The sequence below is a fragment of the Protopterus annectens genome, chromosome 4.part0 (assembly GCF_019279795.1).
Source record: "Protopterus annectens isolate FY-2018-M chromosome 4.part0, PAN1.0, whole genome shotgun sequence".
Taxonomy (NCBI): domain Eukaryota; kingdom Metazoa; phylum Chordata; order Ceratodontiformes; family Protopteridae; genus Protopterus; species Protopterus annectens.
In genome coordinates this window covers 1,979,669,133-1,979,683,015 of record NC_056733.1, presented here as the reverse complement: position 1 = coordinate 1,979,683,015, position 13,883 = coordinate 1,979,669,133, and the positions used below count along the sequence as shown (strand labels likewise).

Below are 13,883 nucleotides of genomic sequence, written 5' to 3'. Positions count from 1 at the left end.
TTATGTGTTCTAGGAACAGGTGAAATCGTAGCTATCATGATTAAAGAATCAATGGGGAAGGAGCTGCTTAGTTACATTCAAAGAAATGTTTCCATTTTCATGATCATTGGAGTGGGTACCCGTAACTCACAGAAGAGCTTTAGTCGGGGTTCTCTGGTGTTTGTCTCAATATCTTTTATTGTCCTCATGATCATCTCTTCAGCATGGCTAATCTTTTACTTCATACAGAAGATCAGACTTGCAAATGCACGTGACAAAAGCCAGGTAGATTTTTTTTATTTTTTTTATGAAAAATTGTGTTTTGTGTCTGTATATTTCTAATTAATACATTTTAAATTGAATTGAATTTTCAGCATTGTTAAACAGTGGATTTAGTCTGTGTGCTAAATCATCAGTTTAATTGCCTGTTATGTAGATTATTTTATTCTGTTTTTTTTTTTTTTTAAGTCTGACTGCTGTTTGTAGAACCAGATGTCACTTGATCTTATACAGGCATTTCAGTTCAGTGGTATCAAATGTAAACCAAGGTAGAATTCTGCTAGCCCTGGTACCAGTTAATACAAGATGTGAATGTACACAACTAGGAAGTTTTGCAGCTCATTTTGAGAAGATGTAGCCTTGAAATTTTCATATGATACTACTTTAGAGGCAAAAATGTATTGATGAGAAATGGTTGAGTTTTTCAAAATGTGCCTTGCAGGTGTTGGTCGTAGTTACAGCTGAACATCTTTTACAGCCTGAAGTCACCAATTGCTGTTGCTTAAAAGAGACTGAGCTAATATTAGTACTTGTTCAAAGCTGTTGGATACATCTTCACCAGACCTACAGTTGTCATAGACTCTATAAACTTTAATCCATCTTTGATTCACTGAGTCTCTGATGTTCTTCGTGTTTCACTGTTGCAGTCATCACATTTGAGTTATCTGCCTGCAGGTAGCCCTCAGTCGGCCTGAATACCAGAGTCTTGGGATTTCTCTGTCTGATTCTGTCACTTTTTCCATGACATCAGATCGTCAGGGGTATAAAACATGCAGCTGACACCATTACATCAGCTTTTCTTGCCTTGCAGTGTCCGAAGCAGAAGCAGTTCGCAAGTGCTGGTCGGCCGCCTCCTGAAATTTTCATTTTTCGAGTTTCAGACCTGAAGTCTTCTAAAAGATAAATACCCTGTTGGGAATCCTTTTTTCTTGCTCTAGCCGATGTCAGAAAAAGTTAATAATTGTCTTGCCTGTGGAAAGCAAATACCTCACAGAGATTTTCATTTTTACTGCGTCACCTGTTTAGGCCCAGACCTAATGTTTGCAGATGACATTGTGATATGTAGTGAGAGTAGGGACCAGGTTGAGGAGACCCTGGAGAGGTGGAGATATGCTTTAGAGAGGAGAGGAATGAAGGTCAGCAGGGCTAAAACAGAATTTATGTGTGTAAATGAGAGAGAGGGTAGAGGAATGGTGAGGATGCAGGGAGTAGAGTTGGTAAAGGTGGATGAGTTTAAGTACTTGGGATCAGCAGTTCAGAGTAATGGTGAGTGTGGAAGAGAGGTGAAGAAGAGAGTACAGGCAGGGTGGAATGGGTGGAGAATAGTGTCAGGAGTGATTTGTGACAGACGGGTACCAGTAAGAGTGAAAGGGAAGGTCTAGAAGAGGGTAGTGAGACTAGCTATGTTATATGGGTTGGAGACGGTAGCATTGACGAAAAGGCAGGAGTCAGAGCTGGATGTGGCAGAGTTAAAGATATTAAGATTTCCACTGGGTGTGACTAGGATGGACAGGATTAGGAATCAGTATATTAGAGGGTCAGCTCAGGTTGGACAGTTTGGAAACAAAGCAAGAGAGGCGAGATTGCGTTGGTTTGGACATGTGCTGAGGAGGGATGTTGGGTATATTGGGAAAAGGATGCTAAGGATGGAGCTGCCAGGTAAGCGGAAAAGAGGAAGGCCTAAGATAAGGTTTATGGATGTGGTGAGAGAGGACATGCAGGTGGCTGGTGTGAAAGAGCATGATGCAGAGGACAGGAAGAAATGGAAACAGATGATCCGCTGTGGCGACCCCTAACGGGAACAGCCGAAAGAAGATGATGATGATGATGACCTGTTTAGGCCCAGACCATGACATTCCTCGCTGTCGGTTTTGTGCCTTGTTCAACGCCCGAACTATTCATTGTCGGGCTATTTTTGTCGCTAAATTATTTTGCTCTCGTTCTCCGTATTCCGAAATTTTTCGATAAGCCATCCAACTACCAATCTTCCGAAAAAACGTAAGGATAAAGACAGAGACAGACCGCATGGGTCCAAAACTGCCGATGACGTGTCCGTTAAGCTAGTTGCAAGTTCGCTGGTACTCAGTGAGTTGCTTTCACAGTCCCTGATAACCGCTTCTGCAGATTCGCAGGCCTCTACTGTGACCCATTCGGAGTCCAGTATGCCATGAGATGCTTCTTCGACTATGGAACCTGCGGATGTCTCTACCTTGGATGGGTCCGGAGCCACTGTGCAGGCATCGGCTTCTGAGGGTGTATTCAGGCCTTCCAATTTTCATATGAAACCAAAAATACCGAATTTCTCAGGCCCAGAGTTCGCACTACGCCTAGGAAACTGGCGACCAAGGTGCTTTCTCAGGCCCACGTGCCTTAGAAACAAATGCTTAGAATGGCTGAAGATCTTATTACTTTAATTAGGGGAAGCCAGCCTTCCCCCTCAAAAAGACCAAGAACTGATTTCCTTCTGATTCTTCAGATCATGAGTCTGTTGACTCTGATCTTTCTGATTACTGGGACATACCCTTATCTACCTATGAGGATTCTGATGCAGAGGATTCCATTCCCTCTGCTTTCCCACCAGAAGATTTTTACTTTGGTGAAACCCTGCATACCCTTAGAGAGCATTTCTGCTGGAAGTGCCAGGACTACCCACAGTCCAGAAAGATACTCAGGGAATTTTTAAATTTGCCTCAGCACAGGCCTCTAGTCATCCCTCCTGTTCTGGAAATTGTAGGTGATGTCTTCTTGGAATCCAGCCTTACCCCTGATACTTTGCCTCCAGCTCCCAGGAAACCTGACAGGTACTACAGAGTACCTGACTCCCACAAATTCCTCTTTAAAAATCCTACTGCGGATCCAGAGACCATTTCCCAGGGACCTAAAGGCATTAAGGCTCAGCCAAAAACCCTACGCCTTCAGACAAGGACTCTAGGGCTTTAGGTAGATGGGGTAAGTAAGTATACACCTCTGCTACTCTTGCCATCAGGGCTTTAAATTGCCAGTTTCATATGTTAAAGTATCAGCAACATATTATGGAGCTAATTAAACAGAAAATTATGTTGATTCCTGATTGTGCAGAACATAAAGATTTACAAGAGTTAATGCATTCTGCTTACCAAGTTGGAAATCACTTTGCAGTGTGGTTTTGATGCCTTAGAAGTATCTTGCAGGGCTGCTGTCACTCGGTCTATTCTTAGAAGGCATGCTTGGCTTAAGGAACAAATCTTGCCAGACAATGTCAAAGCAAAATTACTAGATACACCATTAAACCAAGAACGTCTGTTTGGCAATAAAGCAGAAGAGGTCCACAAAAAAGATGGAGGAAAAAGCTAAATCTATGCAAACTGTTACAGATTTCCTACAGGTACAGCCACCTATATTCAGTAGGCATTGGCCTTCTAAAAACTGGTCCTTTCAAGTCCCTCCCAGACCTTCTCAGTCCAAACCCAGGGGCAGCAGACCACCAAGATTACAGTCTCATAGTATGCACAGATCTAAGCAATGGAGTGCTCCCACCGCTAAAACAGGGAGTAGTAACCCACCATCCTATGGTAAAATCTCACAATGACTTATCCTTAACCCTTCCAAGCCTTGCCCAAGTACTTGCACCATTAGGAGGAAAACTTGCCCTGCATGCAAAAAACTGGGAATACATCACCCAGGACAGATGGGTCTTGAACATTCTATCCCAAGGATATAGATTCTACTTCCACTCACTGCCGACCCCAAGCAGATGGCCAGTCCTCTCCCCAAACCAGTGGGCAGAGGCCCAAAAGCAAGTACTTTTTTTTCCTCAGTATCAAGGCTGTTCAGCCTGTCCCAGCAGAGCAAAAGGGACATGTTTTTACTCCAGACTGTTTCTGGTACCCAGAAAAGAAAACTCTTGGTGCCCTATCCTGGATCTGTCTATTCTCAACACCTTCCTGGTGGTTCCAAGGTTCAAAATGCTTACTCTCCAACAGCTGCTTCCTATGCTAGCCAAAGACTTCTGGCTAGCCACCCTAGACTTAATGAAGCTTATCTGCACATCCCCATAAGGGAATGTTGCAGGAAATATCTACATTTCAGAGCAGGCTCTATGCACTATCAGTTCTCTGCACTTCCCATTGGCTTATCTACTGCGCCCAGTGTATTCACAAAATGCCTAGCTCCAGCCATTGCATATTGTAGGCAGAGAAAAATTCAAATTTACCCATACTTGGATGATTGCTACTACAGCACCTGACATTTGTAAAGAGACTTCTAACTTCACTGGGGTTACACCATCAACAAAAATAAATCACATTTGGTACCCAGCCAACAGATTGTATTCCTGGGAGCAAGCTTGAACACAACTTCCCAGATGGCATTCCTCACTCCAGAAAAACAAATTTATTTGACAAACTACTTCAATCTACTGGCCACCAAAACCTAGCTATCTGCAAGAAAAATACTGCAAGCCCTAGGGTTCATGGCCTCTTGCATTCTACTAATTCCATATGCAAGACTGCATATGAGGAAATTTCAGTGGTACTTAAAAAGTTTCTGGTGTCAACATTCTCAGGACCTAGAAACAATGATTCCTATCATTCCTTGCCTAAGGACAGAGTTCCTTTGGTGGGCAGATGCCTGCTGCCATAACAAGGGGCTCCCTTTCACTCAACTCCCTGCCACCCAAATCCTAACAACAGACGCATCAGACTATGCATGGGGGGCTCACATGGCAGGACAATGCATTCAAGGCAAATGGAGCCCAAAGCAAATGCACCTGCAGATCAATCAAAAAGAAATGTTAGCTGTACAGAATGCTCTGACAGCCTTCAAATGCCTTATTCTTCCAGGGCACCTATTGATAAAGACAGACAACACCACCGTTATGTGGTACATAAATACGCAGGGGAACCCATTCCTACCCACTCTGCAGATTAGCCGTGGCTCTGTGGAACACAGCCTTGAGCAATCAATTGCACCTGCAAGCTCAATTCCTGCCAGGCAAACTAAATTCACTGGCAGACGACTTAAGCAGAAATCAAATGGACCCACACGAGTGGAAACTGGAACCCAAAATATTCAAGCTTCTGATCCACAGGTGGGGGGCACCAGAGGTGGACCGCTTTGCTTCCCCTCAGAACTATCAATTGAGCAAATATTGCACCAGAATTACTCACAGCCAATCATGGAAAGTGGATGCCCTGTCCTTCACATGGGAAAACCTCTCAATCTATGCCTTTCTCCCTCTGCCCCTCCTCTTGAAGGTTCTACTAAAGATCAAACAGGACAAGCTAAGGACAATCCTGAATGCACTAAGGACAATCCTGATTGCACCGGACTGGCCACGCCAGCACTGGTACCCACTTTTGAGCAGTCTGATAGTAGTGCCACCATGGCATCTGCCTCAGACCCCTTCCCTGCTGTCCCAGCAGGAGGGCCAGATTTTGCATCCTCAGCTACAGACCCTGAACCTAGCAGCTTGGCTCATCCACTGAACTCATCACCAGCAACCCTCAGTAGACAGGTGCTAGACGTCATCCTTGAGGCAAGGAGGCCTAGTAATAGAAAATCCTATTCGGAAAAGTGGAAAAGATACTGTTCTTGAAGCCAGTCACAGGGAATGGACACAACTGTGCCCAGCTTACCTCATGTACTAGATTACTTAACAGAAATGCTCCACAAAGGGCTATCCTTCTCTTCTATTAAAATTCATACATCTGCCATTTCAGCTCATTATAATACTGAGCCACCCCTCTTCTCTCATCCTCTGGTCAAACAGTTCCTGAGAGGAGCCAAAAATGTAAGACCCTCCCAGGAGAGCTTCCACTCCAGCCTGGGACCTTAACTTTGTATTGGAAAAGCTCACACTTCCACCCTTTGAACCTGCTGCTACAGCAGAGTTAATATTCCTCTCCTGGAAAACAGCTTTACTTCTAGCCATCACTTCAGCAAGAAGAGTGTCTGAATTACAGGCCCTTATGGCCGTAGAACCCTTCATTATCTTCCATGCGGACAGGGTTTCTCTCAGGACTAACCCATCATTTATGCCCAAGGTGGTATCTAGTGTGGCTTTAAACCAATCCATTCATTTGCCATCTTTTTCCCTAATCCTCAGAATAAAGGGGAAAGGATCCTGCACTCCCTGGACGTGCACCGGCAGCTTAGGTTCTATCTGGACAGGACTAAACCTTTCAGAAAATCTGACCAGCTGCTAGTCAGCTTTGCTACAGGGGCAGAGGGCAAGGCCATTTCAAAGCAAACCATTTCTAAATGGATAGCACACTTCATCCATTTCTGCTACAAACACCATGGGAAACCTACCCCACAGGGGATCAAAACACATTCCACTAGGGCTACATCAACCTCTACAGCATTTCTCAGGGGAGTCCCTACCAGGGACATCCTGGAAGCTGCAACCTGGAGCTCTGTACACACTTTCACCAAGTATTACCACTTACCTATCTTATCTAAATCCAGAGCTGGATTTGCCATGGCAGTCTTACAGGGCCTGCTTGCCAGCCCTAATGCTTCTTGACTGCCTCCACCCATTCTGAGCTTTGGGAATCAACCCAAATGTGACGACTGCAACAGTGAAACATGAAGAACATAGTACAGTTGTGTACACTTACCATAAATGTAGATGTTCAAGTGTATTTACTGTTGCAGTCCTGGTTACCCTCCTTTCAGCTCCCTGACTTCTCTAAATTTCTACCTAGCCTTTTTGTTTGACCATATCTTATATCATTGGCATTTGCTTTTTACTGGGGGGGGGGGGTCTTCTACATCATGTAATTGCTTCCTATTTTGGGGGCTCCTGACATCTGGGGCAAGAAAAACTGATGTAATGACATTGGCTGCATGTTTTATACCCCTGATGACCTGACGTCATGAAGGAAGTGACAGTATCCGACGCAGAAATCCCAAGACTCTGGTATTCAGGCTGACTGAGGGCTATCTGCAGGCAGATAACCCAAATGTGATGACTGCAACAGTGAATACACTCGAGCATCTACATTTCTGGTAAGTGTACACAACTGTTCTTTCTGTGATAGAAACAGGCTGCTTGCTAGTTAGAAACTTCTTATTCCATTCATGAATTTGAGACCCATGTTTTCTACGCAAAACATCGTCAAGCAGAACTGGGTCAGTCAGCATGACATTTACTTGAAAATTGTAATTTTGATATTCTTTGCTTTGTTCCAAGTGTTGTCCAACAATGGTATCAGAAGGTATTATTTGTATCTTACAACATTTCCATTATTATTCTTTAATGGGGAATGATCCCATGTTTGAACCCCAGCTGCTAAAGTTACCTCTGCATTACATCCTTTTTTTGGGACCTTTACTGTAGCATCTTTTCAGTGGAAGACTGTTATTGCACCATGTTTTCCACTTGGATCATGACAGTTTTGCAGCAGTGATTTGTTTTCAGGCTGTGACTTTGAACTTTTTTGCTGCATTTCAGACTTTAGCACTAGTGTTTGTGGAGCTCTGGTGTTTTGTCAGCTGAGATGTTGAAATAATAATCTCCATATGTATTGAAAACTTTCAACTAACTAAGTAATGTTTCTCTAGTAGCAGGGGACAGTTCTGAGCCATCATTTTTTGAGTTGCAGGCCCAGCATGCTTCCCCTGAATAGCTCTGCTGTATCTGTAATTACATCATGACTGAATTCTCCCAGTATTGTTATTGAATAATGTCTGAGACAAACCTTGCTTGCTGGCTTAACCAACAATGAATGCATTTCTTTGCAATTGTTGATAGCCTGTTTGTAGTTGTAATGCTTCTGGCACTGAAATATAAACTGATTAATACAGAGGTTTATGGTACAAGGTTAATGTTAAAGTAAGCAACTGTTTCTTGTATTCAGAAACTACAGACATGCCAACGGCTGGCATAGGCATGGGTCTACATTATTTCAGGCAAAACTCATAGTTGTCAACAGTTTGTTTCAGGATAGAAATATAGTCAGGGTCCTTGTTTCCTGAATTACAAAGCAGTTTCTGTAGCCTTTTCAAAGACGTACAGCCAAATTAAAGATGCAATTTCTGTAAAATGTTCTGCTTCTCCTACCTGGTAATATTTTCTGAAATAATACAGAACTCATTCTCATAATGTCTGTCCTTATGGTTGTATTTAGAATGTTGATGCAGTGATGTCCAGAGGTAGGGAATTCAAGAGTCAGTGTTCACTTAAACATTCCTGTGCTGTGATTTTTCATACCCATGACTGTTCCTGCCCTTTTTAGGGACATCTTATTCAGTGATAAAGGTATCTCAATTGAACCTCTATTGTTTAAGTATCGCACTTAACTTATCCTAAGTGTTAAACTTCTTTTAGGTGGATGAACCTCAGCAAAATGGAGTACCTTTAAAGTATATAATTCTGCTCATATTAGGACTTAGGTGATACATGCCATCAATACTCTAGAAAAGCAGTTCAATTTTTGAGCAGCAGTTGCATCAACTATTAAAATTGTCTGCTGTGAATTACAGTAAATACATGTACTAATAGAAGAAGAGAAACAAGTTTGAATCAAAATTAAAATGATACTGGTATAGAAATTTCAAGAACGTTATAGATATGGTAATATAGTGGAGGTGCCCAAAATAAGACAATTTCAGACGTGTAGTAGTATGATTCAAGTACTACATTTATGCAGTATTCCTTTGTTTTTTAAGAAATTGTTTTATTACTTTGACATATTTACAACATATACACAGAAAGGAAGAAATTCAACATCACATACTGCCACACAATGTCCTAGGAACACACTAAACCATCAAGGCAATCCCATATAACCAGCACATCAAGAGTCTTATTACTTCAGCAGCAATACTCCAAGGCCATCCCAACCACCAAAAGTCCCAGCATGACTCACAACTACCATTCTGATCACTTCCCCCTTAGTTCCACTCAGCACTGCTGTTAAATTTAAAAATTCTTTGAATGTAGAAAATGAGTCTGATCTCCACCTCCCTGTAATAACTCCTCCAGCTACTGCCAAGAGACTGCAGAACATCTCTTGTTGCCCAGCCCTTACAGCCAAAGGAAGTAGAATATTCACCAGTACTATCGATCCAGTTAAAGAACAATCACCAGACCACAACCCCCTCAAAACACACCTATCTCTTCCCAGTGTACATCCAACTCCCCACAATCGACAAATGTGTGTCCAACCAGCCTTTACATCCTCACTATATCTCCAACAAACCGAAGAAGCCACTTCACTAAACTTAGAGATTCTACAGGGAGCAACAAACATTCCATGGACACATCTCCACACAAAAAACATCCAGCATAAACCTGAAGAAGCCTGACCAACTGATCCAGGCAACAAAGCTCTATTACCACCATCTACCGCGTCACTTAATCCACCACCATCCAGAAAGTTCCATAACTTCGCATCAAAATTACTGATGTGAAGTTGTTCTGTATCGCCGTTCATTCTTACAGATGGGTTCGGAGCTGATCCTCGACTCTGAGTCAGCCAACTACAAAGCTCGAGGTCTTCAGACAGCTCGAGGCCAAGTCCCTATCCCATGATGCACCTTGAATTACCTCAGATCTAGTTTGCCGCTGCAACAGATTGGAGATTTCCTCTTCCTCACAGCTCAGGCCAGTATAGTTTTTTTCTTCTAGAAAAAGTTTATCTTTACAAATTTTGATAATAGTTTTCAATTTAATAATTTTCAAAACTTTTTGAACTAGTATATAGCTTAACCTTTGATAGTCCTTTATAGTCTTTTTGGCCTTCGTTTATCAAGCCTTTAGTATCTCCCTTCCCTTCCTTTTGGTGTGCCTTTTTATAGATTAGAAGAGTGTTAAGTAGTTTAGAAGTGTGTTTTAGCAGACATTTATAGCTTATTAGAGTGTATTTATAGATCATTAACAGTTAGTTTCTGTGTAGCATTATAGAGTCGATTTGTTTTTTAAGGGCTGCTAACTATTTAAAATACTTGTGTGTTCTTTGAATTTGTTGAACACGTGTGTGTGTGTGTGTGTGTGTGTGTGTGTGTGTGTGTGTGTGTGTGTGTGTGTGCGCATGTGTTTTTGATTTATCTTTATTAACAGGTTTTCTTGTGTGCATTTAGATATTTCTCATGGCTGACCAGGATAAGGAGAAACAACTCAAGTCTGGGTTTAAAAAATGTCCAAAGTGTGGACAGAAAATGTCTGTGACTGATGGTCATGTTAATTGTGTTTATTGTTTGGTTGCTTTGCATCTGCCATTCTTTTAGTAGCCGTGTACTACATGAAAGAAAAAGAAAGTTAATTGACAGAGGGCTATTAAAATCATCCTTTCAAGACGCTTTGAGCGACCATGATAAATGTAGTAAATCCCCCAAATCTTCCAAGTCCTCTAAGTCTTCATCGTCGTAACAGAGAGTTGTGGATCCAACAAAATCAAAAAAACCTTCGACATTGGCTCCACAGCCTTCAGAGCTGAGCGTCTTATCCTTTCAGAGCCGGTCCCCAGTCCTGGAACCGGTCTCCGCAGCACTGAAGTCACCAGTCTTACAATCAGTATCACCCTCAACACATTCATCTCGGTCCTCGATAAGCCTTTCTGATTTGGATATGGATCATGTGGTGCAGAAGTTGTTACAGGGACCAGCATTTGCAAAATATTTATTGGTTCCGACCCAAGTGGTTTCGGAACCGAAAACTGTTCCTCCATCTACTTTTTTCCTCCTCTGAGCCGTACCGGTCTGTTGGAGCCAGACGAGTTTGACCTGATTATTGTGGAGCCCTCTGAACAGACACCTGCTCCAGTGCCATTGGTTCTGATTACTCAGAATTCCTCAGTGCCCATCGAAGAGTCTAGGAGCTGACACTCACCGGTCGGGTCCGGGGAGGGTAGTCGGACCAACCTTTTGGTTCTGACTGCGCCTCTCGGGGCTACAGCTCGGATGAGTTTGTCTCCTACATAAGGATCGGAGTCCACTGTTCCTATGCCAAGGGAATCATCTGTTTCTTCAGATCCAGCGGTTCCTTCCCACCGGAGCAGAGGTGCTTTTGAGGCCATGAGGAGAGTAATGTTCCCCAGTACATCCACAACTTCAGGAACAACTATCTCTTCCCTAAAAGCACCTGTGTCTACTTCTGCCTCACAGATCCCTTTGAAGCGTAGAGACCCTGAGCCTCAGGAAGCCCCACTGGGTGGTCCCTGCTCTTCCGAGACCTCACCAGAAGCTCCCACTGATGAGTTTCCCAGGAAGAGAATTTGCATGAGGAAGCATCTAGACTCCCCGCAGGAGTCTATCACATCTGACACTGACTTAGACGAATCCGAAGGGTCCCCCTCTGAAGATATCTCCTTTGCAGATATCTTGGAAATCCTAAAACAGAGGGGTGGCTGGCAGGCCACCAACCCTACTGAGGATGAGTCGGTCCTCTTGAAAGTTTTTGGGTCTCAGCCCTCCACCTCTTGGGTATCTCTGCCCTTCGATCAGCTTATGGAGATGGTCTCATGAAGGGCATGGAAGTCTCCGGACACCATGGAGCCTGTCCCTAAGAGGCCCAATAAATATATTTCTGCACCTCACGATAAGACTTTTCTCACTAAGGGAGTGCCTGTTGATGCCATAGTGGTGGTGGCAGCCACCAAAAAGAGACGTCGGAAACTTCTTCCTCTGTCCATCCTCCTAACAAAGACTCTAGGATCATGGATAGATACTGGAAGCGCATGTTTAGCTCAGCGACTTTTGCCATGCGGTCACTGAACTACCTCACACATTTCACAAGATTGCAAAGAGACCTCCTAAAAGAGCTAGGAGATACTCTACAGGGTACGGTAGCTGAGGGAGCTACAAACAAGGTTGGTTCCCAGCTTGCTACCCTTAATTCCATAGTGAACTTTTCCATGCGTCTGATTTCATATGCAGCTGCTGGAATGAGTAGGGCAGCAGGTACAATAATTGCTCTTAGGAGACACTACTGGATGCGCTTATGTTCCTTTGCGGAGCCCTTTGAGTCATTCTTTATCAATGGCTCATCTCTTTTTGGGACCAAAGGTAAGGAAACTGACCAGGTGTGAGCAGGAAGGAAAGACTTTTGACTGCCGTCGGAGTCCATTTTTCCACACCTACTAGACCCTACCCCAAGGATCAAAAGGGAGGAAAGATGTAGTTCCAAAAAGCCCATGGAGCCTTTCTGGGCACACGTGGTGAACCCCCCCTCCAGGGTCAGAGGAGGGGGCAATAATGGAAGACGCAGCCCTCGCGGCAGACGGGGTCCGCAAAACCAGGGTGACAGAGACCAGTTCTTTGGGAAGCCCTACCAGTGCTCCTGAAAGGAGGCCTGACTGTCCTACTTTGGAGACAGTTGGGGGTCGCTTATCTTTGTATCCAGACGCCTGGCTAAAGATAATAAACGACGACTGGGTATAAAGCATAATTTCCAGAGGATATTTTATTCCCTTTGCCACTCCTCCCCCCTTCATAACAAAAATCCCAGATGTTCCACCCAATTACAGGGAACAAGCAACAGTAGAGGTCCAAAGGTTGCTAGAAAAAGAGTCACCCAACCAATCCCAGCAGACCAGATAGGATCCGGAACTTACTCAAGATTCTTTTTAGTTCCAAAAAAGACGGGACTGGAGACCTATTTTGGACCTCAGCAGACTAAACAGATCTGTCAAGAAGGAGAAGTTCCAGATGGTCACGCTACAGTCGATACTTCGCTTCTTAGGGAAAGACAATTGGATGTGCTCGATAGAGCTCCAGGATGCGTACTAGCACATAAAAATGGCAGGACCATCCAGGGATCATCTGCACTTCTGGCTGGGAGCCAATCAATAACAGTTTCGAGCCCTGCCCTTTGGTCTCACTACAGCCCCTAGTGTGTTCACCAAATGTATGGCAGTGGTCATGGCTCACCTGAGGCGTTTGGGATTCCAGGTGTTTCTGTACTTAGATGATTGGCTCCTCACTGCCACCACCAGGCATCAGCTTATACAAGCCAGGGACACCACACTTACTCTTTGCATTCAACTGGGGATTACCATAAACTCAGAAACATCTGCCTTGTCGCCATCACAACATATTGTTTTTAGCGGAGCAGATTTGGACACCACCACCACCAACTACTTTAAAACTTTCTTTAGAAAGGATATCAATACTTCGTCAGCAAATTCTGAATGTCATTTCCAGAGACAAGGTGCCAGCCTCTGAAGTGTTAAAATTGTTGGGTATGATGGCAGCTGCAATAATAGCAATTCCACTGGGTCGTATGCACATGCAGATTCTACAATGGCTTTTGTTCAAGCAATGGTCTTATCAAGAACTCCCAATGTCGCATCTCATTATTCCAAAAAATAATTGCAAAAAGGATCTTCGGAGGTGGTTGACCCCTCTACAAGTAACGATAGGTCGTCCTTTTTATCCTACCCTCACCATCGGCCACGGTGACCACGGACGCTTCCCTGATCGGGTGGGGGGATGTGCATTTTCAGGGAAGAACAGCCCAAGGCACATGGACCGAACAAGAGACACATCTGCATATCAATGTCCTTGAGATGAGAGCGGTACTCTTGGCATTGCAGTAGTTTCAGGACTCTCACCCTCTGGGGACAGTTGCGATTCAGACGGACAACATGTCGGTGGTCTGTTGCTTAAACAAAGAAGAAGGAACCAGGTCATATCTCCTTTGT

General features: G+C 43.8%; 1 protein-coding gene across 3 annotated transcripts in view; it reads left to right on the top strand.

The window, feature by feature from the left end:
* The window catches only part of RNF130 (ring finger protein 130), a 2,389,441-nt gene that overhangs the window by 581,465 nt on the left and 1,794,093 nt on the right, over window positions 1-13,883 (top strand). For all 3 annotated transcript variants that reach the window (XM_044069596.1, XM_044069594.1, XM_044069595.1), the window contains exon 3: window positions 14-264. In XM_044069596.1, the coding sequence (XP_043925531.1) occupies window positions 14-264 (251 nt within the window). The remainder of the gene's footprint in view (window positions 1-13; window positions 265-13,883) is intronic.